Source organism: Callorhinus ursinus, unplaced genomic scaffold (genome assembly GCF_003265705.2).
Source record: "Callorhinus ursinus isolate GAN/ISIS: 27379988/994484 unplaced genomic scaffold, GSC_fseal_2.0 scaffold34, whole genome shotgun sequence".
Lineage (NCBI taxonomy): Eukaryota > Metazoa > Chordata > Mammalia > Carnivora > Otariidae > Callorhinus > Callorhinus ursinus.
The window spans coordinates 3,335,282-3,361,409 of record NW_027397096.1 but is presented as its reverse complement, the minus strand read 5'-3'; the positions used below and the strand labels follow the sequence as shown (position 1 = coordinate 3,361,409).

The 26,128-nt window shown below is 48.1% G+C and overlaps 3 protein-coding genes across 10 annotated transcripts in view; 2 read left to right on the top strand and 1 right to left on the bottom strand.

Moving 5' to 3' along the window:
* TAOK1 (TAO kinase 1) overlaps nucleotides 1–9,622 on the top strand; it is a 156,793-nt gene extending 147,171 nt beyond the window's left edge. For all 3 annotated transcript variants that reach the window (XM_025851456.2, XM_073879347.1, XM_073879348.1), the window contains one exon: nucleotides 384–9,622. In XM_025851456.2, coding sequence (XP_025707241.1) covers nucleotides 384–845 — 462 coding nt within the window. In that variant the 3' untranslated portion in view covers nucleotides 846–9,622. The remainder of the gene's footprint in view (nucleotides 1–383) is intronic.
* Nucleotides 8,554–20,028, bottom strand: ABHD15 (abhydrolase domain containing 15). Of its 4 annotated transcripts, XR_012374404.1 has the most exons (4): nucleotides 19,098–20,028; nucleotides 16,566–17,087; nucleotides 12,582–12,987; nucleotides 8,611–8,677 (listed from the first exon to the last, which is right to left on the bottom strand). XR_012374404.1 is itself a non-coding variant. In XM_073879350.1 (3 exons), exons 1-3 carry the CDS (start codon nucleotides 19,964–19,966, stop codon nucleotides 8,674–8,676), a joined length of 1,395 nt encoding a protein of 464 aa, XP_073735451.1. In that variant the 5' UTR covers nucleotides 19,967–20,028; the 3' UTR covers nucleotides 8,554–8,673. The 4 variants fall into 4 exon arrangements, 3 of the variants coding, with proteins under 3 accessions (XP_073735451.1, XP_073735450.1, XP_025707242.1); XM_073879350.1 differs by lacking the exon at nucleotides 12,582–12,987 and having other exon boundaries at nucleotides 8,554–8,677; XM_073879349.1 differs by lacking the exon at nucleotides 8,611–8,677 and having other exon boundaries at nucleotides 10,972–12,987.
* TP53I13 (tumor protein p53 inducible protein 13) lies at nucleotides 19,844–26,086 on the top strand. 3 transcript variants are annotated; one of them, XM_025851460.2, is made up of 7 exons: nucleotides 19,844–19,972; nucleotides 22,347–22,415; nucleotides 22,643–22,684; nucleotides 24,555–24,683; nucleotides 24,810–25,004; nucleotides 25,093–25,657; nucleotides 25,749–26,086. In XM_025851460.2, exons 5-7 carry the CDS (start codon nucleotides 24,846–24,848, stop codon nucleotides 25,859–25,861), a joined length of 837 nt encoding a protein of 278 aa, XP_025707245.1. In that variant the 5' UTR covers nucleotides 19,844–19,972; nucleotides 22,347–22,415; nucleotides 22,643–22,684; nucleotides 24,555–24,683; nucleotides 24,810–24,845; the 3' UTR covers nucleotides 25,862–26,086. The 3 variants fall into 3 exon arrangements, with proteins under 3 accessions (XP_025707245.1, XP_025707244.1, XP_025707243.1); XM_025851459.2 differs by lacking the exon at nucleotides 19,844–19,972 and adding an exon at nucleotides 21,953–22,155 and having other exon boundaries at nucleotides 24,810–24,920; XM_025851458.2 differs by lacking the exon at nucleotides 19,844–19,972 and adding an exon at nucleotides 21,955–22,155.
* Nucleotides 26,087–26,128: the final 42 nt, after the last annotated feature.

Sequence of the window (26,128 nt, the reverse complement as noted above, 5' to 3'; positions counted from 1 at the left end):
ACATCTCTAAGTTTTTTTATAGAATTTTTTTTTTAAAGTTTTTATTTTTTTATTTTTAAGTAATCTTTACACCCACCATGGGGCTGGTACCCTGATTTCAGCTCAGGTCATGATCTCAGGGTTGTAAGATTGAACCCTGTGCTGGGTATAGAGCCTACTTAAGATCCTCTGCCCCTCTCTCTCCCTCTCTTAAAAGAGTTGCATGCTCTTCAGACTGAGCCAGCCAGGCGCCCCATTTCAGTTTTTAAATGTACATCCATAAGGTAGCCAGAGTAAACTTTTTGTGATTCGCTTCAAAGCTGAGTAATTATTGCTTCCTTAGTTTATAGATTTTTAAAAATAAATCAGCTTTCTTTTTCCTTCTCTCCCCCAACGCTGAACAGATTGAAGAAGAGATGTTGGCTTTGCAGAATGAACGCACAGAACGAATACGAAGCCTGCTGGAGCGTCAAGCCAGAGAAATTGAAGCTTTTGACTCTGAAAGCATGAGACTAGGTTTTAGTAACATGGTCCTTTCCAATCTCTCCCCTGAGGCATTTAGCCACAGCTACCCGGGAGCTTCTGGTTGGTCTCACAATCCTACTGGGGGTCCAGGACCTCACTGGGGTCACCCCATGGGTGGCCCACCACAAGCTTGGGGCCATCCAATGCAAGGTGGACCCCAGCCATGGGGTCACCCTTCAGGGCCAATGCAAGGGGTACCCCGAGGTAGCAGTATGGGAGTCCGCAATAGCCCTCAGGCTCTGAGGCGGACAGCTTCTGGGGGACGGACAGAGCAGGGCATGAGCAGAAGCACGAGTGTCACTTCACAAATATCCAATGGGTCACACATGTCTTATACATAACTTAATAATTGAGAGTGGCAATTCCGCTGGAGCTGTCTGCCAAAAGAAACTGCCTACAGACATCATCACAGCAGCCTCCTCACTTGGGTACTACAGTGTGGGAGCTGAGTGCATATGGTATATTTCATTCATTTTTGTAAAGCATTCTGGTTTGTGTTTACTAATTGGGATGTCATAGTATTTGGCTGCCGGGTTTTTTGTTTTTTAACTTTTGGGAAAATTTTGAAAAGGGGAATTGATGTGTTTATATAAAAAGAAATCGGCTAGATTGGGGATATTTACTGAACACTGAAAAAAACAGAATGCAGCACAGTGGCTTGAGTCATTACTTTGGGGCAACTATATCCTAAGAAATTTGTGAAAAGATCTCAAGCCTTTCTGCGTACCCCAAATTCTCATGAGCCACTCACAGCAGGCAGCATATGCTGAAACAAGTGATGATGGAAACACACCTGTATCCCCCAATCAGTGTATTTTCTTTATTAAATTGGTCTGACTTCTCAGCCTCATTTGGAGTAAAAAAGTAGAAATCCATGAACACTAAAGGGTTGCATTGACTTTTTCAGAGAGTAGAAAACAACTTAGTTCTTTTTCTGAGTGCTGCATAGGTTTGTCAGTTTTTGTTTTTGTTTTTTGTTTTGTCCGTTCAATTGTGCCTTCTTTGTGGCATGGTGAGGTGGAGGTGCTTCAGGAGATCACTGAGTTGTGTAGGAATTGCATCTACAAACCTGTGAGCCTTCAAAGGGGAGACCAGAGGGTGAGAGAGGCCCCTGAAAGTTCATGTGGTGGGTATGTTCAGCAGCAGAGTGAGGAGATGAAGCCTATATATCCTAACGTTTTGTTGCTTATACTGTGATGTCTCATCCTAGCTAAGCTCTGTAACTGCCAAGACCCCAAACAGTACTTTTACTTTGTATAAAAACAGAGACATATAGCCACTATGAGTCAAATGCCGGAGGCATATGAATGATGCCATATTTGCAAACTGCCATCCATTGGAATTCTCATCACACTACAAAGACATAATTTGATTATCCCCCCTTTGGCTTATGGGATTTCCTGTTTACAAGTAGAATAGCCAATTATTTAAATGTGTAGTTGCCATAGTGAACCAGGAGTCACTGAGCCAATGACTTTACCAGCTGCTGACTAATCCTCTTCACCACTGTAGATTTTGCTGCATGTGCAGGTCCTTTTTTTTCCTGGCTGTTTTGTTGCTGCAGTACTTTACAAACTTCTAGTTCCTTGAGACTTAGTGACCATTTGGCATCATGTTAACATCACACAATAGGAAACACCACTTGCAGAAGTCTCTAGCCTCAGTGCTAAAGTACTACTGAAAAGGAACTAGCAAGTTTGGCAAATTAAAAAAAAAAAAAATAAAGTTATAGTGGTCAGGGAATCTCTTAACAAAAGCTAACTTTTTTCCAGAAAGGGGCATATTTTGTTTTGTTTTATGTTGTTTTGCAATGAAGGATCAACCCAATGCTAAAAGTCAGATGTTACTTGGTATTCCACAGCCAGTGTGGAAATTGAGTTGAAGGTGGATAAGGAGCTATGAGTATGAATCAAAGGAAAAAAAATGTCCTTTCCAGTGAGACTAGAACTTCTTACAAGTTATTGTCCTGCCCCCTCCCCAGTTGTCTTGAAGAACCCTTGCTGCTAACTTTGGGTCCTACTTCTAATGTGGTCAGAGGGCTCCAAGTTAGAATTCTCTAAGTCCCTCTCAATGATACTCTTCACCTAGACCTGACTAATGACCAAACAGTAATCTATCACTGTTGAAATCTTGGTTTTTGTCAACCAAATGTAAATCTTCCCCAGGTATGTCAGCTCAGTCTCTCCACAAATCCTCCCCTTTAGGTGTTTGTGGCATTCATTTAAAGATGACTGGAAGAAAAAATAATATTTTAATGTAAATCTTTTTAAAACCAAAATAACAGTAGAATTCACACTCAGTTTTAGGCAGTGTTTCAGGTAGCACTCAGATACATTGTTCTTTTGGCCATGCTCAAGATTACCAGTTTTTAGGTGAACATAATATGCACTTGTCCTATCTAATTAAAGGGGCTTCTAATTTTCTCAGTATCTTTTTTTGCATTAAAATATGCAGTATTTCAAACAAATTGAGAAATGTACCTGTTTGGAAGAAGATGATAGGAGAAGTCTTTAGAATTAATTAAATGTCCAAAAATGTAATGGAATTTGATACCTTTTACAAAACTATTAATCTGGCCCATCTGTACTACTGGAGGGGTGGAATAGGGGAGCAGATCAATTTTGCATACAAAACTTTTTAAAATCCAAAACATTACCAGTGATACATGTTAAAATCTACTTATGGACTTAAATTAGTCAAATTGAGTTACTGAGTTCATATATACTTGTAAAATTGTGATTGAATACTGACTCCAAATGTCTATCCAGTAGGGCTTTATATCTGATTTAATTGTGTGGCAACCAGTTTTACGTGTAGGTCATGATGATACCTGGATTATTCCATTAAGTTAATTTTAATTAAAATATTTATAGTTTGCAAAAATAATTACAATTAATTGGTTTGTGTGTGTTTGTAAGATCTAACTTCTGAGGAATCTCATACATGGTAGGAATCATCCAGGAGTAAAGGTTGTAGCAGGAAAATTTGAAAGGTTTTGAGAGATCCTAAAGAAAGAAGCAAGCACTTTCTGAATCGGTGTACAAATGTCAACATTTGATCAAATTAATACTACCTCCTCCCCAGTGTTGGTGTTCACTTGGTATATATGTATTTAAGAAAATAAAAAATATGGGAAATTTGTCCAGCATATCAGAAAGTTGCAATGCTATATCTGGTATCCAGAGCTTGGCAGTAAAAAGTTTCTTGTGTTCACTTTCTCTTCCTTTTTTTAAGTTAGCATTTTAAAAATGCAAAACCTCATACCTTGAAATATATTATTCCTAATTGGCTTCCCTTCCTTTTGCACATACTTTTTCTCTTCTTATTAAATTTCGCTGTAACCCCCAATTATAGTATCTGAAAGTATTTTCATTGATATAGATCATGTTAGCTGGAAAATGTGTTTATATTATTTTAATTTAGAGCTGCCATTCCTTTTAGTCATTTCGATGCCTAGAGATGAATAGTCCTGCATTTGAACCACCCCCACAGGTATAATAAGCTTGGTACCCAAGGCCAAGGATTTCTTTGGTGAATTGAACTTTTTAGCATAGTCATGATTTTTAGCTGTCAAGACCATTCAGTACACTAAAACTGTCCTTGACACTCCCTCCTATTTTTCCTCACCCCTTATCCAAAAATTGAAAACTCTATGAGTATCTTTTTCAGACCATAAGGCAGACTTTAGTAACTTTCTACTTCTTTAAGTACTAAATGTCTGGCATTTTAAACTTTTATAGAATACATTGTGTTGGACACTGGAATAATACTGTTTATTTTCACCTGTGAAAAATATTGTACTTGAAACACCTCCTTTGCATTTCTCCATGTGTGCCATTCACTAGTGGAAATAAATTGTATTATACCATGATCTACTGGCTTTTTAAAACTGTGTTAAATATGCACATTTTGGTATAGCTATTATCATTTGTATGTATATACTGTATATACATATGAGTGTCTGTGTGTGTGTATAGATAGGTGGATGTAACTCATACTGTACAGTTCCATCAGGGCGCTTAAGGTTCTCTTACTTTGTTATTTCAGTCCTCAGTTAAGGCAAGAATGCATGTGTTTCTTAAGAATGAGTATTCTGGGTTGATATTTATGAGGAGGTGGTCATTAGATGCAATCTTTTCTTTTTTACTCCCTTCTTAGCACTTGTGTGGGTGGAAAGAAAGTAAACGTGGAGCCATAAGTTGCAATGCAGTAAAATATTGCTGGGGTGGAGCCAGTCAGCATTTCTGTGAGTTTGTGTTGTGATGCAATAAAAGATAAGTGATGCAGAGAGAAATGAACCGTGGAAATTCAAAACACTGGTGGTGATTCCTCTGCAGAGATGATGAAAAGAACCAGGAAGTCACGGTCTCCGTATGCGCAATCTAAACGTGTTTCTTAGGAGTGATGCCATTGATCCTCCTGCTCTCTTTATTCCATTAATACTAATATTTATAAATTTTGCTAAGGACCGAAACAGCCGAGAAAGGAATTACTGCTAAAGCATCTAAGGTTCTCCTAAACTATGAGATCAATAGGAAATGGCCACTGGGAGAGAAGGATATGGTATTGGTGTGGGGCTTTCTCCCTTGAGCCGCCTCTTGCTTGCTAATAGTAAGTTCTTCGTGCACCTTCTAACCCTTCTGAGCCACTGCTATTCAAGCACAGATTTGGCCCAACACAGCAACCCTTTCCTGGGAAGTTTATATGGTCCTTCATTCTGTCCCATGCTCACAATGTGAAGTGTTTAGTTTGTATTCAAGTCAGAAAATAATATATTTAAGGTGTATAAGTGTGAATCTCCTATAATGATGGAAGAAGAGGTTCTTGTTTCTTAGATAGAAAACTACCTTCTCTAAGGAACAAAGCCAAAACTTGGGCTGTCATCTTTGAGCTGCTTACCAAAATACAGATCATTATTAAAGAGAAATCAGTTCTCTCTATTTTGTTTTTCCCTCATGTAACGTGATAGTGCCCCTAACCAGGTTGTAGCATTGCCTTTGAGAAGGCATTCACTCACTCCTAGTTAAGAACTGGAAATTTCCCATCCTCAGATTCCTTAAAGGATGAAGAGTGTGCTGTACACTTAGCAGACTTGCCTCTTGTATGCAAGGACTACTGATTGAAGTCTATTTTGCTGTGTGTGTGGTTATGTTGTCTGCACTTTTATGAAAACACCACAGTAGGTCTACATTGGAAATGACTATTAATTTGTAAGGAAGTAAGTTTTATTTAAACACTGTGTAGAGCAAGAAGTGAAGCTGAGAACTCTTCCGTTAATGTACATTTATAGTTTCTACTGAATTCTGGTAGCCCCCCTTAAAGTCATGTTGACTAATTTTTCCCTCATTTATGTTCAGATTTCCAAAATTTCACTCACACAAGGGAAGAGAACCCATTTGGCCTAATGATAGTTTTCAGATTATAAGAAATAAAAATTAGTATGCACCTTATCTGCCTGTTGTGGGTTTCTTAAACTTGCACTTCTCTCCCACCCACCCAAAAATAGATATCCTTTAAAGAAAATAAAGGCAGAGAATTAAAACTGGGGAGCCACTTACTATGTCACCATCACTGTTAACTGTTTCCCAGCAATCCTTTTTGAAGTTTCAGAGATTTTTTTTTGCGTGTGTGTATGTGTCTGTTTGATTGTGTGGGGTTTATTTTTTGATTTTAAATATACAAGAGATTCTTCTTTAATAGAGAAAAAAGTTAATCCTCTCTGAGACAGGATGCCCACTGGATATACCAACCTGGACATTGTAGGTAGCTTGCCATGAAAAAGTGGAGAGAAGAGACTTCTGAATGAATGAAAAGGGCGTTTTGATGCCCAAGGATTCCCCCCAAAGTACGGGTAATTCAGCCTGCACAGTTTCCTTTTCGCTCATAGTTTTTAGCAATTATGAGTGAAAAATCATGTAATTATCTGTAAATATGTAGCTAACAAATTGGCCTAGTTTCTGTATTTTTTGGTTTTGTACTAAGGTTTATAAGTCTGTGCCAGCTAGAGAGGAGTTGCTGTCATTACCAGTTGTGGTCCTAGCATCCAATCCTGAAACCATCCTAGGTGACATTTTTAGAATTAATGCTTAAATGTTGTTAAACGGGGAAATGAAGCGTAATCATTGGTCAGGTTTTACATCTTTTGAAGCAAAGTCATTTTATTTAATATAATGATTACATGTTTTCAATCATGAATGAGGTAGGGAGCCTCCCTCCCCCAGTGGCCATGTTTACAGACGTGTGTTTTGTCTATAAAGTGCAAGAGTTGTCATGTTTATGTAAATTATGCAGATGGTAACATTATGGCTTGGAACTGTTTATTGGGCTCTGTAGCTGAATTTTCAGATGAAATGAACTATGCTAACTGCTGGCACACTGATCCCATTTCTGGAGCATTTTTCCTTTTTCCAGAATTACATATGTTCCTTTGTCATTATCCCCATTAAACCTTTCTTGTAGCCTAAGGTATGAAAGGCTGGTAAACACAGACGAGGGAAATGCATTTTTAAAAATCCGTGAGCCCTCATTTGTGTGCATTCAGTACTCCTACGTTTCAGTGGCAACTCTGTGGTCAGTGGAGTTTAGAAATGAGATACCACTGTTAATGAAAAGTGTGTACTCTTTGCTTTTGCATGGCTTGGCTTAGCTTCAAAGATGTATTAGGGCCACTTGAAAGCATGAAGACCAGTCGTGTGGGAACAGGTTTCTCTCAGTGGCACATTTTGCTTCTTCTGAGCCCTCAAATACATTGCCTCAGCATGAACATTATTGTTATTATAAATTGCACATGGTCATGGAGTGAATTATGTGATTTAAAGATGTAACTGCTTAATGTTTTCAGATTCTGGCTGGTCCATGTGACTATTTGGCACATATCAAACAGTGAGGGGTTGAGGGTCCTAGAACCCTTCTAACCCCCTTTTTGTCATAGACAGCTATGTTTAGTTTATTAAGATGTTGGCTGCCCCTGGTGTGTTGCCAGATAGCTCTTTTTTGGTGCCCATTCCAAATGTGCTTCCTTGCATTTCATAGTATCGAAGAAACCACCACCACTTCTCCCCAACATTTTATGTGTTACACCTTTTATTCCACATTAAATGGGAATTGTGCCTACTTAGAGTGCCCCACCAATTAGTTACATATATGTGTTCTAAAATAATCCAAGCCAGAGACACAAGGTGGAAAAATTAAAAAAAAAAAAATCCACTTGAGGCCAGTAATTTATCTGACAAGATATTTTACCACATTATCTTGACACTTGATATATGAGCCTAATAGGAGTTGCAGGTGGTTTCATAGGGCAAAATCCAAGTGGAGAGGATATGTGGGGTTTCTATTAGAAGATAATTTTGTTCTTATTTTACCTTTCCTTTTATGATCCTTCTCTGCTACTTTAGAATAGGTTAATTCTCCAAATTTATTTAGTTTTATTTTTTATCTTTTAGAGAAATTTTTACAAAAGCAGTGGTCTGATGTAAATAACATTTTAAAGTAATAGTGCACATAACTTTCCCAGACTATTCCAACCAGATAATTTGTAAATGCTTTAGAGTTTTTTAAATTAACACTTGTGTTGCTAAATCGTATTTATGTAAGTCTGCTAAAATTTTTAACCCATTTAAAACTTAAGACAGACATTTAAATAATGGATGGGTTACTCTGAGCAATCTAGCTTTCAGAACCCCCTTGTTTTAGTATATGAAAAAGCCTAATACACATTAATAAGGTTGGAGAGACTTTGAGAAATATGTATAGTGTATATTTTAAAACAGCTTTGCTTGTATTGTGAAGATTTAAAAACAAACTTGAGATTTTTAACGTAACTATTAACACAGTTTTAACATAAGTTATCCCACTGGGTTTAAGAGCATCTTGAATGTATAATCCTCCTTGTAACCCAGGTTGGTTTCTGCTTTCACCAGTCATCCAAACATATTATTTATGTTTTTAGTTTTATATACTCATTTCCCTTTGTTTTCCTCAACCAGCATGATTTTTTTGCACATGTATTGTAGAAATTTTTAAAAAGAAAAGTTAATACATCGTTTTCTCTGAATTTTCTTCACTTCTCTCTTCCTTTCTACTAACTCCTTACCTTAAAGGCCATATCGCTCCATTTGCATTATTTGTGCAAATGCCAGGGTTGGTTTTTATTTTTATTTTTGCTATTTACCTAAAAAAAAAAAGAAAAATGCTTCAGTCAATTGCTTTTTTTATTTAAAAAAGAAAAAAGAAAAGAAAAAAAGCTGTAACCTTATCATTTCTGAGTAGACCATTGAGAGATGAATGCACACCTGTAATAGCCCAGGACCAGCTTTGGTGGCTAAAGGGAATATTTTAACTAAGCAAGAAGTTCTTTTCTAAAAGTGGTATGTATTATTAACAATCTTTCAGTTATTCCCACAAGTCAGGGGTCCAGATAAAATGAGGGTTATCAGCTAACTGATACGTTATCATTGAGGTTCATCAATGAATTTGTACATTTCTAGTTCCCTTTGGTGAAGGGAAAAATGATGATTTTGCAAGACCTAGATTTTGGCTTGGTTTCTTGCCTCCTTTTTTGGCAGCCTTTATCTTCTCATCTCCCAAAGCCCTTGAGCCTGTAGGGTTTTCGTGGTAGACAAAGGACTTGTGGTCTTTTAAAACTAGGACTGATATTTTGGTGAGAGATTATCGTGTTGAAAGTGATGTTCTGCCACTTTACCAATGACTAATTTTAAATATACACAGTCCTCTCAATTTTCGGACCAAACAGATGCCCACAGTGGAGGCTTATCAAGGGTTGCAATGGGGAAGAAGCCTCTCCCCTCACTGTCAGCACCAGCTGGTAAAGGTGACTGTACAGATGTGCATTTTCCTTTTGGTAGAAATGGTCCGCAGCACTAACTGGTAAGGCTTATTGTACAGTATATTGTCAGTATTCTTCTGGTTCAACATACCTTATAGTTCATATATAACCTGTATTAATTGTATAGATTGTGCATTTAAAGCTGTTACCAAGTTGTCAGAACATAAGAGCGAAAACAAGGTCATATGTAATATTTTGTTTGTAAGTATCCTTTGTATCATAGCAAAGGAAATGTTTAAAAAAATCAACTGTAATAAAGTAATTTTAGTACACAGAGTGTCTGCTTAGCTTTTTTAAGTAATTTTATTTCCAAAGATAAAGTATATTTGACTATTGGATAATCTCAGGCACTGTGCTGGATGTTGGTGTTATTACAAAAATGTGTAAGAAAGAGGTAAGAGTGAACTCCCTGATGTGGACGTAAACCCTCTGGTCTAATTGCCTCAATATTCTGTTTGCCCAGAGAATGAAGTGGCCTATTGTGTTGTGGGTGTGAGGTGATTCTACTTTAGGTTCTAATCGTTTGATGCAGGTTCTTCAGTTTTTATACAGACCTCTGTTCTAGTCTATAGAACTCCCAACTCCTCCCACACATGGTATATGGACATGTGAATATATGCAGTTCTTGAACCTTGTAAAAACTTCAGAAGGTGGTCTCACCTTTTGATGATTTGAAAATCATCATATTTTCTGCCCCTGTATGGGACAGATATCTAGGCCCATTGCTTAAAACACTGTTAAAGTGACTATTTTTGTAAGAAGGCTAAACTGGGGAGAGGGGAGTTTAATGTTTTTTAATTAGGAAAGTTTTAAGTGTCATTTAAAAAAGTATTGGCTATTTTATTGAATAGAATATTGTCTGGAAAAGCACTTTTAACTTTTTAACACAGCTTTTTTTTTTTTTAAGAGTTTATTTATTTGAGAGAGAGTGAGAGAGAATAAGAGGGGGGAGGGTCAGAGGGAGAAGCAGACTCCCCGCTGAGCAGGGAGCCCTGGACTCTGGGATCATGACCTGAGCTGAAGGCAGTTGCTTAACCAACTGAGCCACCCAGGCGCCCTTAACACAGCTTTTTAACTCCTAGTATGGTGATACTGAGCTATTTTTGAGATTAACAATTTATATAGTGTAATTTGCCTGGGTCAAACAGCTAGGTGGGAGAGCCATGATTAGATCCCAGATCGCCTATCGCCAGCATTTTCAACATCCTACCTTGAATTTGGAGGAACTCAAAAAAGGTTTAAGAAACAAGATTTCTTTCTGCCTTGTCCCTACACTTGGGCTCTTTGGACTCATGGAAGGAGAGTATTGTAAAACTTGTACTTCTAGCCTGTATCCACTACCAACAACCCAAAACAAATGTCTAATTTGTCATTGTCTAAATGCATCAAAGATGCTCTGAGTTAAGTTTAGGGGTCAAAGCCTATCCTACCTGACTGTAAAAGAAATTTGAACATAAGTAAAAGTTTACCACAGTGTTTGGCTAGCTCCACAACCCCAGTGATGATAGGCTAGTGCTGTCACTTACATCTCAGAGATGCCAGCTGCAGAACAAGGCTTTCCTGTATGTGTCTTGGCCAGTTAGTGACTTTAATTGCTACCATACCTGCAGATATTTGTGTTTTTTTTTTTTTAAGATCTTATTTATTTGACAGAGAGACACAGCGAGAGAGGGAACACAAGCAGGGGGAGTGGGAGAGGGAGAAACAGGCTTCCCGCTGAGCAGGGAGCCCGATGCGGGGCTCGATCGCAGGACCCTGGGACCATGACCTTCGGCAGACGCTCAACCACTGAGCCACCCAGGCGCCCCTGCAGATACTTGTTCTTAATGGTAGAGGGAGACAGAGTTGCAGAGGGTGTTGAGGCTATGCAATAAGCAACTTTAAGGGTTCCATTTATAGATTAATGTGCATGGCTTCCCCACAGGGGTGTGTACTAGAGCAGCTCTGAGGAATTCTTTCCCCTTTTGTTACCATCCTTTACATTATGAAGTCTAAAATGTGCATTATTTATACTGTCATCTCAGCCAGGGACTAGAAGGCAAAGTATGGCATAAATAGCACTGATTTGAGTTCTGGTCTTTAGCTCCATCACTAATAATGGTGAGATCTTAAAGCCACATCTTCTCTATCATTTATAAGAACTAGGAAAACAGGTGGGTTTTGGCCAGCAGAACAAATGAACCAGTGTGAAACCTATTAGCTATAACAAGGTTATTGAGTATGTGTATGTGTACACGTTTGAGAAGGGGGTGGGAGAGTTTGCCCTCAAATGGGCAACCCAGGACCCAGCTCATGTAGGCCCTTCCCAACTTTGCAGTGGAATAACTGGAACTTCTTGGCCTTATAAGAATTGGGGAATACATTCTGATCGGAAAGCAGATAACACCTCATCATAGAGGTCTTTGAGCTCCGGTTGATGAACTAAGTAGACTTGGAGAATGGGATCTCACCTACTTTTACTGTTTCATTATATCCTAACAGATCTCCTAAGTTAAGGCCTATTGGGGCGCCTGGGTGGCTCAGTTGGTTAAGCATCCTCCTCTTGATTGCAGCTCAGGTCATGATCTCAGAGTCCTGAGATCAAGTCCTATGTTGGGCTCCTCACTCAGCGGGGAGTCTGCTTCTCTCCTTCCTCCCCCGCTCGCACCCCTCTCTCTCTAAAATAAATAAATCTTAAAAAAAAAATTAGGGCCTATTTATAGTTTCGGTCTTTTCATATGGAGCAACTTGTAAAATAACTTTCCCAAAGACACACAAGTCATAGATAAAGTAGCAACTAGAACCCTCATCTCCAAGCTACTTCAGTACTCTATATTCAATGCCCAAATTACTAATTGCTCAGTGGGAAATATCTCTGTAGGTACCATCGATGACCAGGGAATTTTGAGCTTGCTGGGAAATTATTAGCCCAGAGCAGGAGGCCTGGTTGTTGATTAAACAGAGCTGCCACTGGTTAGTGTCAGGAGACACAAAGCTAGATGTACAGAAGTGAAGCAACAGCCGGTGAACAGAGAATGTGCAGGGAGACTCTGTTAACTCTGCAGGTAGGTAAGCATGATGGCTCAGTACACTGAGGACTTCAGAAGACAAACAGTGCCTTTGTTTCTGGAGATTTAAAAAATAATGACTTTCCATAGTTGCAGGGAGACTGCAGTTTATTATTCAGAAGCAAACAAGTTGGGGAGAAGTTTTTGTTCAACCACACTAGTGATAAGTACTAGGGTATTACCTCATTATCATTATACAGGAAGGCTGGAGGCGGAGAGGCTAGAGACATTAATTTTTGATGTGTTAGTGTCTTTGTTTTATGAAATTCCACTTTTCCTTCAAACTCTTAGTTCTTCCTGGACACTTTAAAACATCCTCTGGTCACTTTGGCAAGGTTATTTTCATTAAAATCTTTATGTCATCTCCCAACTCCCAGAATCTGGATCAGGTCTGTGATCTTGATTCTCAAGCCAACCAAAAGTCTTTACAACCCAGCGAGCTCATTTGCATTATTTTGGTTCACCAACTGCCAGATGAGAAGTGACCTTCTATCCAATCTTGGGGCACCTGGCTGGCTCAGTCGGTAGAGTATGCAACTCCTGATCTCAGGGCTGTGAGTTCAAGCCCCATGTTGGGCATAGGGTTTACTTTAAAAAAAAACAAAAACAAAAACTCATTTAGGACACCCTTATTTCTTGGCTTATGTCCCCACCATGATGTGTGCCAAACAGCAGTCTAGCTTACATGTCCCACCAGTGACGTGAGAATTCCTGAGGTGTTCATTCCGTCTCTGGGCACTCTCTGTGTATAACTCCTCAGTCTTGTCTCTGCCAATGGTAAGAACTAGGGAAGATTTCTGATGCCATCCTTTGTGGCTTGGCTAGGGAATCACAGATCCTTACTGGCATTGTTACCAAGTTCCACCCAAGTGGCCAATTGTATCTGCTTGTTTAAGCAGGGAGAGGAATTCATGCTAAAGTTCATTTCTAAAGGAAGATACCAAGGGTGGCTGACTGACGAAAGATCTGTGGTCTGGGTGGAAGATAAGTAGAGAGGAGCTTCTGACTCGGGGGTAATTTTGAGGTTGTCTATAAAGCCAAGCTGATACTTCCTGTGTCAAGGCCTCTTTTTTAACAGTACTCAAAAAGGATACCTTCACTCAAAACAGAGATGATATCTCCTCAAAGTGAGAAGTTGGTGCTTTCTTCTACATACCATCATCTCTGGCCAAGACACCCTAGAAACCTATGTATAAAGAACATAAAATACTAAGAGAATTAAGTCATAGCAAGCACAGTCTTAGGTCTCCGAGATCAGAAGCCTTCAGAAGCAGTCCTTTGCTTCCTGCATTCTGATCCAATGGGAGGAGACAGAGGACTCCATCTACTTCTGAGATCATACCTCCTCTAAACCATTGTGTTTGGGGAGTTGTTGTTTTCTCTTACCACTTGAAGGTGGTAATAAATAATGAAGAGACCAAAAGGAAGGCAAGCAAGTGAATGAGGCCTGCAAAGATCGCTTAAGACTCGAGACCTGGAAAACCAATTCAGTGGTACTTCTTTGGGTTGTCTTAGTTTTATTTTGTTGTTTGTTTCTTGTTTCCTCAAACTCATAACTTGGGATTTTGTTCAAGGGTCACATATTGTCTCAGAATAGTGTGCCTGGGGTTCTTCCAGCTGGTTTCGTATGATTAGCTGTTCACCAAAACAGAGCCAATATGGACGATTCCTTCAGTGTTAGACTGAAGGTCAGGGTCACCCAAACCTGCTTGAACAGGAACTGCACATTTTTGGCAGAATTTGCTGAAAAAACAGTGATGGGAAGATGAGAAAGAAGTGGCTTCCTGAGATAGGTTATAAGCACATGTGGCACAGGGGACACAGGAGAAATACTCAGTCTCTGTATTAGGGCTGTGGGTCCAAGGGAATGAGTGAAGCCTGGGCTGTCACTGAAAGAAAAATGTTACATGTATATACCCACCCCCCACCCCTGCAAGCTTGGCTTTCTTATAAAAAAGGAAAAGAAAACCACTCACAATTTCTCCAAAAGCTTTTACCTTAAAGAACCAGAGTTCCATGGTATCTGACCTAGAGAAATAATCCAGAGCTCAGCCATTGGGGCCCCGTAAGCCCAACAGGTTAAAACCCACTGGGCTGCCCCCATACTGTGGTCAGTTCTGAATGATCCTGGGGTCCTGCATGGTGGGGAGGGATCTGCAGCACCCTAATTAACTGAAATCCCTACTGTACCAGATGCTGGGGGGAGGGGGTGGCCAGACGTCAGTAATTCTTCCTCAGCAAACCCTAGATGGATGCTGTAAATGAGCAATAGAATGGCTTTAAATTTCAGTTCCTCATTATTTCTCCTGCTCAGAAAGGGTGAAAGAATGTCAGGTGGGGACCATGGAGGAGGGGGAGCAAGAAATGAGGAAGGAGGGAAGTGATTTTTTTTTTATGACAGGATAATGTGCCTTAGATATAATTGAGCATTGTCTGCATCTCAGGTGAGATTCTGGGATAGTTCAGAGTTTCTTCCTATTTTATTTATTTGACAGAGACACAGCTAGAGAGGAAACACAAGCAGGGGGAGTGGGAGAGGGAGAAGCAGGCTTCCTGCGGAGCAGGGGGAACCCCCCCGATGCAGGGCTCCATCCCAGGACCCTGGGATCATGACCTGAGCCGAAGGCAGATGCTTAACCACTGAGCCACCCAGGCGCCCTAGTTTCTGCCTATTTGATCTAGAACATGGTTGGACTAAGATTATCCAAACCTGAAATTATGGCCCCTGGAATTCCTCATACCGAGCCACAGGACATGGCTTTTGATAACATCTCTCCTCTTTAAAATTGGTTTGCTGTTTGTGAGGCCAGGAGGGAGCTTCCTGTTATAACAGGTGTCTTCTTTCTTGATGACAAATTAAAATAAAACTTCGTAGCAACACCTAGAACTAGATGTCCTATGATAATGTTTAATGGCCTAATTGAAACCAGGATGTGGGGATCAATCCATGCCATGCTTTGCTTTACTGATCTTCAGCATTATTCCTCACAAAACCAAACACCATAAAACCAGCCCCTGAGTGGCCAGATCCAGGAAGAAGCCTTTTCTACATTGACACGGATAGCCTTTTGAATAAATTGAGCAGAAAAAGCATGGTAATGTGAAATATTCATGTCACTGAGTAAGCGCTTGCCAACCTCTTGCACTTTTGTTTTCTCTGGTCCCAGATGTCTCTCCAGGCTCTGGAAAGGAAGAGGCTAGAAGTAGTGTCAGAAAAGAGGGCAACGACCCAGAAAACACCAAGGATAGCAGGTTTATACTCTTCACCACCTAGGAGAAGCCCGCACGGCAGAAGAAAACCAGCCCTGGTTAGGACTTTCTGGAGTAATCTCCAGGAACGGTACTGGAGGGAGCAGCCAGAGTGCCCCAGAGGCTGGCGGACCCTGTGTGCGAGGACTCCCTCTTCCTAAAATCATCCTGAAGATCTCCCTAGGCTTGAAACCCTAGCCTGAAGCCCCGGATCAGCCCAACCAAGATCCGCAGGACTGGTCTGGAAGACCAGACCTCAGGCTTGCAGACGACGGACACACTCTGTACCTTGAGGTCCTCACCAGCCCAGCCTCGGCACCGCACTTACTGCCTCGGCCGCCTTTCGCACACTCACGCAAGACTGACGCAGCCCCGCGGCTCTAGGAGGCTGCTTCCACGGCGGCCGCAGCATGAAGTCAGCAGAGTGCCACAACCACAGAACCGAATGAGGGAAGTGGGACTGAGACACAAACATCCTGTCCTCCCGACACTGAGTGGCTCCAGCTTGAGAATCAGGGTCGGAGGGCTGATTATTTATGTGGGACAGAGCTTCCCGATGACGCACATACACCCATTTTCTCTAGGGTCCTCGCTAGGGACAGAGCATTTTCTCGAGTCCATAGACTCAAAGGGTGCTATTCTTTGGCTTAGGAGGTCGGTGACTGGAGAGCGTGACAGTGACAGCCCAGCTGCGGACCAGGAAGAGCTGGAATGTGTTGAGCAAAGCCTGGGGCAGGAGTGTTCTCAGGGTAAAGTGAGCACCAGCTTGCTGGAAGTTCCATGTCTTTCCACAGACCAGTCTAGGAGAGAGGGGGCCGAATCAGCGGCAAAGGCCTCCAGCTGCAGGCCCCCTTCCGTCCTCACGGCCGTTTCAGGACTCGTGGCATGCCCAGCTCTGTTCTTGGGACAGGTCTCACCTCGTATACGATCGCTTCCAGCTAAAGATCTCGTCCAGATTGGAAGAGGGAGAGGCCTCCCTTTTCTGCAGGGTTCCCCAGCGACGCCGGCCCCCCAGGAACGAAGCCCGGTGCCTGCTCAGCCCTTTCATCCTCTCTTCCGTTCGGAAGAACTCAGTCAAGGCCCGGAAGTACTCCAAGATGACCTCATGGCTCCAGGCTGGCAAGGGCTCCTGGCGCAGGAAGCCGCAGTGGCCTCCGTGGTGACTGAGCAGGAGGAAGAAGTAGGGGTTGTTGTGAAACAGTTCCGTGGGCAGAAAGTGGTCTGGGGGCCCGCACACAGGGTCGTCGGCGCTAGAGATACACAGCACAGGCACAGCGGCTTCATCCACGTCCCGGAGGGGGTCGTTGTGGTCCCAGTAGGTGTCCCAGCTGATGGGGAAACTCTTGGTGTGGCAGAAGAGGGTCTCCTCAAACTCGCGCAGGGAGCGGCTCCTGAACAGTCTGTGGGTGTCCACGGTGTCCTGCAGGGCCGAGGCGTACCTGGCAGCACGACGCGGAACAGGGAAGGTAGGAGAGAGAGGGAGGGATGAGAAAACGAATCGACAGCAGGAGTTCCAGAGGGGCAGGCCACGGGCCAGGTTCTGGCCACAGAGGCCACCCTTTGGCCGTATGATACTAAACTTCCATTTCATTGCCATCATTTAAAGATTTTTTTTTTTTAAGTGAACTCTATGCCCAAAGGAGGGACAGCAACCCAGAGATCAAGAGTCACATGCTCTACGGACTGAGAAGGCCAGGCACCCCACTGTCATCATATAAAACCAGGAGATTTCACATAAATTGCAGATATTTGGGATCTCTTGGGAAATGGAAAGGTCTGGCAACATGGGCTGGCATTCAGGGCATTTCTCCCCTCATGCCTGTGTCACAGTTCCTCCCAGGCCTGCATTCATGGCATTAACCTGCCTAGCCCTGGGGCAGCAAATGACTTCACAGCGGCTGATCCATAGTGACAGCCCTCCTCTTCACCTCGACTCCTGACCTTCTAGGCAACCTGCTTTGAACCATCACCTCCCGAACCCCTCCTAGAACTCCCTGGCTCAGACTATTCAAACCAGCAAGTGACATCCCCCCCATCATTAACATTTTACTTCAGGTTATATTAGTCTAATATTTAAAAGCTAACATGCTGTCCAGATAATGGCAAACCTTGAGCCGTGGTACAGGTATTCCTAGAGAGGGCTGAGCGGCAGAGGAAGTAGCCAGGAGTGTAATTACTTTAGAGGGTAAATTCCCACATGGGAGCCTGAGAACCACTGCTCTGGGGAAGAGGGACATTTTTCCTGTTTCAACCTCCATGGAGAGAGCCTGGCACCCTGACACGAAGGCTGGGATGGGCAGCTCAGGGCTTTGGGTGGACCAATCCAGACTTCCAGTTGAATTTGGATGTGTGTTTCCGGCAAACATTCAAAGAGGCTTGCCCTGAGTTTTCCATTCCAAACTTCCATGGGCAGCACAGAACCTAAAGGCCCGGATTTCCTCTCCACTTCCCTCACCTTATCCGTCAGCTGGTGCCTCGAGTCAGCACTGGGCAGGGAGCGGGGGTGTCATGTGGGGATGGAAACTGGCAATTAAGCCATATGAGAACACCTTGCCTTGGACTGCTCTGCCGTGACAGCACTTCGGGCCATTGTTAAGCTCAGGGTTTGACCTTCTCAGAACAAAACGGAGTAAGGAGAAAAAGAGAGATCACAATTTGCCACCACTTTCTGAGCACCTACCCAGTGCTAGGATTTGAACTAACGTGAGTCTGACTGGACATCCCAGGTCTTTCTGCCTCACCACACTTTCTGCTTGAATGTCTTTGACCTCATTTTGCCACCTCCTAGGAAGGCAACAGTGCAAGCTGAGGCCTGGTCATTTGCTGTGGGCATGGTCGTTCAGGCCTCTTCAGTGCCAAAGCCTCACCTGTCAACCTAATGGTGGATTGCTCTCCTTTTGGAGATTTTTTTAAAAAGTATGTTGACATACTCTTTACATTTTGGATCAATATTGAGGAATATGCAAAAACCTTCGTGGGGTCCAGAGAATGTTAATAGATCACATACCACAAAATTTCTGATTCCTGTCACCTCCAGCCTCAGATGTTATAAGGAAACATTGTGGACAATCAGTTGCAATTGCTTCCAGGACCCTCTTTGCTGATTTGACAAGCTGTGGGTTAAGTGGTAAACTTGTCTGGCGCTGCCTCTGCTTACAGGTGGGGCAGGTGCTCAGGTTGCTAGGACACCCTGGGGCGAACCTGAGGCTGTGGGGCCCCATGGCAGGAGTCCCTGTTCTAGCATAATGATGCTAAGTCCGTCCATGGCTTTTAAAGCTGTTTCCCTGGTTCTGTCTAGACTGGAGGGTTTGGACAGCCTCGGAAAGTGTGTGAAGAGAACTTTGCCCAAATTGCCCTAAACCTATGTGATTCGATACCAGGCAGGGCCTTTCTTCGTCAGCCCAAGATCCCTATTTCCCTCTAGCCGGTCTGTGGCCTCCGTTACCCACCTGCTGAGGGCCACTTTCTGGTGGAGCAGAAAGCCCCGCTCGTAGGGCCAGGGCAGGCCGGCCTCAAACCACTCGCGGCAGCGCAGCACGGGCGAGATGCAGGCGGCTCCGGTCACATAGCTGGAGGAGCCGCACTCACCCAGGTAGGATAGCAGAAGCGCCGAGCCCGAGCCCTCGCTCACCGCGAACAGAGGGGCCGCCGGGTGTCGGAAGCGGATGTAAGTGACCGCCTCCTTGAGGTCGGACGGGTCCCCGAAAGGCTGCAGCCGGGGGCTGACCAGCGGGCAGCCGTGGTGGCCGCGGCGGTGGAAGATGACCGGGTAGTAGCCGCGCTCCAGGGCGAGCAGGCAGAGGCCGAGCACGTTGCGAGTGAGGCGCCCCCATGCATTGGGGATCACCAGCAGCACCGCGGGGAGGCCGCCGGCGTTGGTGACCCGCCGGCCCCGGGGACAAGGTCCCACGACCCAGTCCAGGGCCACCAGCCCGTCGTCCGCTAACTGCAGGTACTCCCTGGCCAGCTCAGGCCCCGGCCCTACCGGCAGCACGAAGTGGCAGAGGGTCTGCAGGTGGGGCCCCGAGAGCCAGGAGCGCGGGCGCGGCTCCAGCGCAGTCGAGCGTCGCAAGGCGCTCAGCAGGCACTGGGCCAGCGCCGACGGTTTACAGAGGAGCCTGCACCCGCCGGGCAGCGGCTCCCGTCCGTCGCTGAATGGGGCCGCGGCCCCTCGGCCGTCCGCCTCCTTCTCGTGGTCCTGGCCGCGGGCTCCCGGCAGAGTCCTCGCTCCGACGGCGCGCCGCAGCCGCGGGGCCAGCAGGCCAAGCAGTGCGAGCGCGGCCAGGAGCAGGGCGAGGGCGGCGCCCCACGGCGGCATGGCGAGGTAGGAGAGCCCCCGGCGGGTGGAGGGTGGCAGGCGGCGGGGCCGTCCCCTCGGCGAGCTCCTGGCTCTGCGGGCGGAGCTGCCCCAGGGCTCTCCTGCGCGGGGGTGGGGTGGGGGGGTAGGGGTGGGGTGGAGGGGTGGGAGTGGGCGGTGGGCGCTCGGGATTGGCCGTGGCCCTGCAGAGGCAGCCAGTTCGGCCCCGGCTCCCCTCGCCCGCCCCCCCCCCCCCCATCCCGCCCCAGGCCCTTTGTACAGCGATTGCGACAAGCCGGAGCAGAGGGTGAAAGGAGCCTAGGCCACAAAAAGGGAGCGAGGACGCGCCAGCGAGCCGGAAGGGAGTGGGGAGGGCAGCGAGCCGAGGAGTGGGGTGTTGGCGGCAGAGAGTGGGGAGACTCGGATCGGGGCACCGGGATAAGCATCAGAGTCCCCGCCGACCCCTCCCCTCGGCCCCGCTTGGTGTGTAGCTGTGCGGGGAGACCCTGAGTCGCTGCGCCCTCAGGGGCCGCAGCTGAGAAGTCGCAAAAGGGAGAAGTGAATAAACCCCAGCTCCGAGCGCGGGCTCTCGGGCTCCCGCGGGGCCGCTGCAGCTGCAGCCGGAGCCACTAACCGCTCCTCCCTCCCCAGGCTCGGCCGCGCTCTCTGACCTCGGTGTTTGTCTCGGCCGTGCGGGCACCCTCAACTGCGCTAGAGCCCGGCCGGGCGGGGGGTCCGTCTCCGGGCCCGCGGGGGCTTGGCCGGCGTCCCGCCCCACAGCAGGTTTGCTGCCGGGGGCTGCTCGTTCCCTGGCCTGCATCAGCGCGCCCTCCGGATCCCCCCCACCCGGCGCATGGGGCTCCCAGGAGGGGCTTCAGCTAATGGAAATCCTCAACACCGCTCCCTGAGAAAGACTTCCCCAGAAGCAACAGCCCCAAACTGGGGGGGAAAGATGCACACAGGCGCGCTGCTAGGGGGATGCCTGTCATCCTGTGATGGGGCCGTGGCAGGGGTTAGGTTGCAGTCCCTTCATCACTTCAGTAACTGGCAATTACAGGGGAACGAGGGAGGGATGGATAATTAACCCCCTTGTAAGTCACGTTCTTGCTCTATTTTGAAATAACCCACTTTCGCTCTATTTCGAAGTTTGAGGCTGGGCATCTCAACCTTCACCCTCCACACACGTTCCCGTCTTTCCCCAAAATCCTGAGCCGGGCCAAGGAGAAGGGCTCTGGAAAGAGGGTAGCAGAGCCGGCGTCCCCGCCCCCACTTCAGGGGAGGTCCGGCCAGCGCTCCCTGCTGGGGGCGAAGCCTGTGACTCCTCCACCTCACGGTGATAAATATCTCCGTGAGCACACGCCGGCTATCGCTCAACAAACAAGAGCGAAGGCGGGAGTGGGGGAGCAAAGCAGCCCCAGGCCCGGCTTCGGCTTCCTCGGAGTTCTGGGCCTGGGGAGGGTAGAGGCCCGAGACCCTCCGAAGCTCCTCTGGGTTCGGGCCCTATTTGCGAGGGCACGGGTGGGATGGACTGAAGGTGAAGCTCTAGAGTGGTGACCCTCTTCCTTCCGCAGCTCGGACTTCTTGATTCTGCCCCTCTTCTAGCTGCAGGTCACACTGACGTGTCTGAAGCGGGTTTGCCGGAGGAGCGTACCGGTATTCCCTCCGGGGCTACTCGGTCCACTGGGATCTCATTTCCCGCCCTTCGCCTCGCTCCATGATCCCACCACCCATGCACTGCAGCTGCGCTCTGCAGGCCGCGGAGACGCGCTGGGACGAAAGCGCGGGCTAAGGAGGGATCCCCGCCTGTCCTGCAGCGCGGTGCACTGGGGCCGGGCTCGTGCGCGAAACTTTTCCGGCTTCGAGTTTAGGACGCGTGCGCGCAGGGTCTGCGGTTGTGGGCGGGCACTGAGGCGGGGCGGAGGCGGGGCGAGAGTAGCACGCAGCTGCGGGGGCGGGGCGGGGCGAGACGGGGGCGCGCGGTCCTGGGGCGTCGGGGCGCGCGGTCTGGAGGCGGGGGCGGGACGGCGCCCGCGCGCGCGCCCGGGGTCTACGTGGGCACACGGGCGGCGCGGGAGGCGACGCAGGGGCGCGCGCTCCCTGGCTTGCTGGGCGGCCGGCAGATTCCCGGGCGGGCCGGGATGGCGCCTCCTCCGCCTTCGCCCCAGCTGCTTCTCCTGGCAGCCCTTGCGGGACTCCTAGGTCCCAGTGAGGTAAGGCCATCCGCTCGCGAGAAGGCTTCGGCCTCGGATCTCAAAGCGCTTTGCCGAAAGTTCGTCCTGGAAGGAGTGGCGCGTGGAGAGGGGACTAGGAGCCCTCCCCTGGCGGGCTGGGCCTGGGAGGGAGAGGGGCAGGGCCCCCGCCGAGCCCAGTGCCGCAGCTCTTCTGTGCCTTGGACCCACAGGTGGTGGCGGAGCCGGAGGAGGAAGCGAGAGCCGGTTGTCCCGACGGCCTGTGGCCTCTGCCCCCGCAGGTAGGAGCCTGGCGGGGGGGTGGGAGAGAGGGGTGTGAAGGAGCAGCCCAGCCCCGCTCTGGCCTCGCTGCGCCCTCCACGGTCACGCTCTGAGGACCTCTGCCGGTTCCTCCGGCCGTCAGTCGCCAACGTCTCCCTCCCGGCCGGCGGTGTGGGGCCTGCTGCCCCCCCCCCCCCCCCACGGAGTCCCCCAGCTGCTCTAAGCCCTCTTTTCCCCCCATGCATAGGTGTCGCCGAGAGTGACTTACGCGCGGAGGAGCCGATGGCCGGTAAGTGCAAGGCGGGGGCCGTCCTCGGTGGGAAAGCGCGAGCTCCTGGCAGGCGTTCTCCGCCTTTTCTGCTCTCCAGCTCCATTCTCCACCTCTTCCCTCAGGAGGAGACAGTGCTGTCAGGCCCAGGACAGGGAGCCGCGGGCCTCTGCCCTGTCAGTGCTGCGTCAGGAATGCTGTCGGGCGGTAGCTGTCTGCCCGTAGGCAGGAGGCTGCAAGGGCAACTCTGACCCAAAAAACAACCCTTGCCCCAACTCTGCTGTGTGACTGTGGGACGGCTCCTGACTTCTCTGGGCCCCAGTTTTCTTAAGGGGATATTAGTAACGTCTCTGCTCCCGAGGACTAAACGAGCTGTGTGTGATGGCACTTGGGGGGAGTAGGAAGCTGTAAGGAAGTGCAAGGGGGTTGGTAAGGGTGTGCCGAGGTAAAGAGTGTGCCCGAGGTTACCAGGCACCAAACCGTGGGTTCGCCTTGCATGGCTGCCTCTGTTTTCGTTGCTAGTGGTCAGATAGCTTCCCTGTCCCTTTGGGTTTTCCTTTTGAAACATCTAACCCTTTTTTTTTTTTTAATATTTTATTTATTTGAGAGAGAGGGAGGGAGGGAGCAGGAGCGTTGGGGGTAGGGGTGTGGGGGAGGGGCAGAGGGAAAGCAGGCTCCCCGCTGAGCTGGGAGTCCCCATGGATGCAGGCTCCGATGATGGATGCGGGTCCCACAGACTTGGGGATCATGACCTGAGCTGAAGGCAGATGTTTAACTGAGATGAGCCAAAACATCTTTTGAACCTTGTAATAGCTCCAGGCCAAGAAACCTCATGCCACCTACCTGATTCCTTCCCTCAAACACCCTTTCATTAAATCATTCCACTGTTCAGAAACCTTCAACGGCTCTTTATTCTCATCTTATCATGGTCATACCCATCTGATGCCTCTCCCCACCCCTACCCCCAGCTTTTTCAGGCCCTGCTTAAATAAACCTCATCTGACCTCCCCAGATCTTTGGTTCCTCTCCAGTTGTGTTGGTCTACTCACCACACATGTGAGTTCCAGGCTCATTCCCATTGCTGTACCTTTGCTGCTGCTTATTCTCCACACTGGGCCTATCCTGACCTGAAGCTGAAGTGGGCAGCTCCCTGCCCTCCTGCCATCCATCCCATCCACCTCCAAAGCCCAGTCAGCTTTCTTGAGAACTTGCCTGATCACGCCAGCCCTTACTCATCACCTTCTCCAAATTCATGCAATGCTTACAGCTTAGCTCTTATAATTGAGCAACTAGCCACTTTGAGTTTTATTAGTTTGCTCTTTCATTTGCATTAGTTCTATTGCCCTGTTTCCCTGCAAGCAGAGTCCAGGAGTTGTCTTTTGGAATCTCCTATAGCATCTGGCACAGTGCTGAGCATCAGGTCAGCTCAGTCAAAGAATAATTAATAATTGAAGTGTTTCCATCGTGGGATTGTGCATCTGCTGCCTGAGCGCCCTGTATTTGGATGTTTGGGGGGAGATTGAATATGTAGATAAGAGTCAATAAATAGAAGACCTGGTGTCCCTGTGGGGGATGCTTACAGTCTAGACTGGGGACCTGGGGAGCCACTGTTGCAGGTGCAGAGAAATACAGTTGAAGAGTGGGGTCTGAGAGCGTTAACTGTGAGCTTTGAGGGGTGGCACCTGATGGAGTGGAGAGATGAGAGGAACACTCAGAGGCAGGAGGGAATGCTCACCAGCACCCAGGGCTCTTTGTCCTTTCCTGAGTCCTGAAGATGGGTCATCTGGCCACCCCAGGAATCCCTTTAAGCTGGCCCCCCAGGATGGGAGGCCTTGGGATTCTCAGAGAGCGCCCTGGTCCTGGCGTGATGTCTCCATGCTTTTATCTCTAGGCCGAGGATGTCAGCTTCCTCTACCACCCCTGCGTGCACCCTTGGCTGAAGCTCCAGCTTGCCCTCCTGGCCCACGTTTGTGTGGCCCAGCCCTCACTGGCCCCTGACTCTAGCCTTACTCAGGAGCGGGTAAGTGGTTGATGAAAGGTGGCTGTCCGGCTCCGGCAGAGGCGGTAGCCCTGTGTGCAGGGGAAGGAAAATTCAGGGACTTCTTCCTACTTGCTCCCCACCTTCATCTTAGCTCCCCTTTCCTAGCCCCTGGTGCTGGCAGCATGGGGGGTGGTGCTGGAGATGGCGTGGATAGAGCCGGCCTGGGCTGCCCACCTGCTGAAGAGGAGGCGGCGGCGGAGACAGAGGAAGGAGAAGGCATGGCTCTGCTCTGATGGGCTTTCTGGGTCCTTGGTGCCAAGGCCAGGTAGAGGGAGGCTGTGCTGGAGAGGGTGTGTGCAGGTGAGGGGTGCTGGGCTTGGTTGGTGGTGGGGTTGGTCATTGGGCTATCTGGGCGAGGAAAGGGTGACTCCTGTCTCTCTCCCCAAAGGCTCCAGCCTTGGCCTTTACTCTGCGGAGCTGGCGGCCCCCTGGTGCAGAGGAGGCAACTAGGGGGTCCAGGCCCCTCCCTCCTGGTGGTGCCAAGAGGCGTGGGCTGCGGGCTGCCCTGGGTCTCCAGCCCACCCCCTCAGGCCTGAGGTTCGCCTCTGCTTCCCCTCGGAGCTTGGAGGCCAGGCAGCCCATGTTGGCAGCTCGGGGTGAGGGGGGTGATGCGCCGCCTGTGCCCACTCTCCGCTTGCTGTCTGAGGAGCTTGGAGGCAATGCCAGCTCCAGGATAGAGGCTCAAGTGCCCAAAGGGCAAAGCAGCCCAGGGGGCTGCACCTGTCCAGGGGAGGCATCCCCAGCCCCTTGGGCAGCGGCACCTCCCGTGTCACCCCGGGTGGCCCGGGGCCCCACCCCGCGCACGGAGGAGGCTGCTTGGGCTGCCATGGCCCTGACCTTCCTGTTAGTGCTGCTCACTCTGGCCACGCTCTGCACTCGGCTGCACCGAAACTTCCGACGCGGGGAGAGCATTTACTGGGAGCCCACGGCAGACAGCCAGGACACGGTGGCTGGTGAGCAGTTACTCTCTTTACCCACCCAGCCCAGCCCTGGCCCTCCCTGGTCTCGCTGCCATTCTCTGACCGGTCCCCACCCTGCCCGTAGCTGTGCTGAAGCGGAGGCTGCTGATGCCCCCCCGCCGGGTCAAGCGCTCCCGCCGGAGACCCCTGCTCTCACCCACCCCGGACAGCGGCCCAGATGGGGACAGCTCCGACTGACCTGCTGCAGCCCTGCCCGTGTCAGGTTTGCTTTGTCACCTGGGAGGCCGCGACCTCTGCCACGTGGACCCTGTGCCAGACCGCCCCCTGGTGGCCAGACGAAGCCGTCCCGCCTGCGCATCGCGAAGGGGCTTGTCCCTGCGGTGTGGTTTGCTTCTCGCCATGGGGAAAGCGGCCCTTTCGGCCTCCCTTGCCTGTGTTTCTAATTAAATTATTTTGGTAGAATCTGGGGTTGAGCTTGTGCGTCTGCCACACGGACACTTCCCC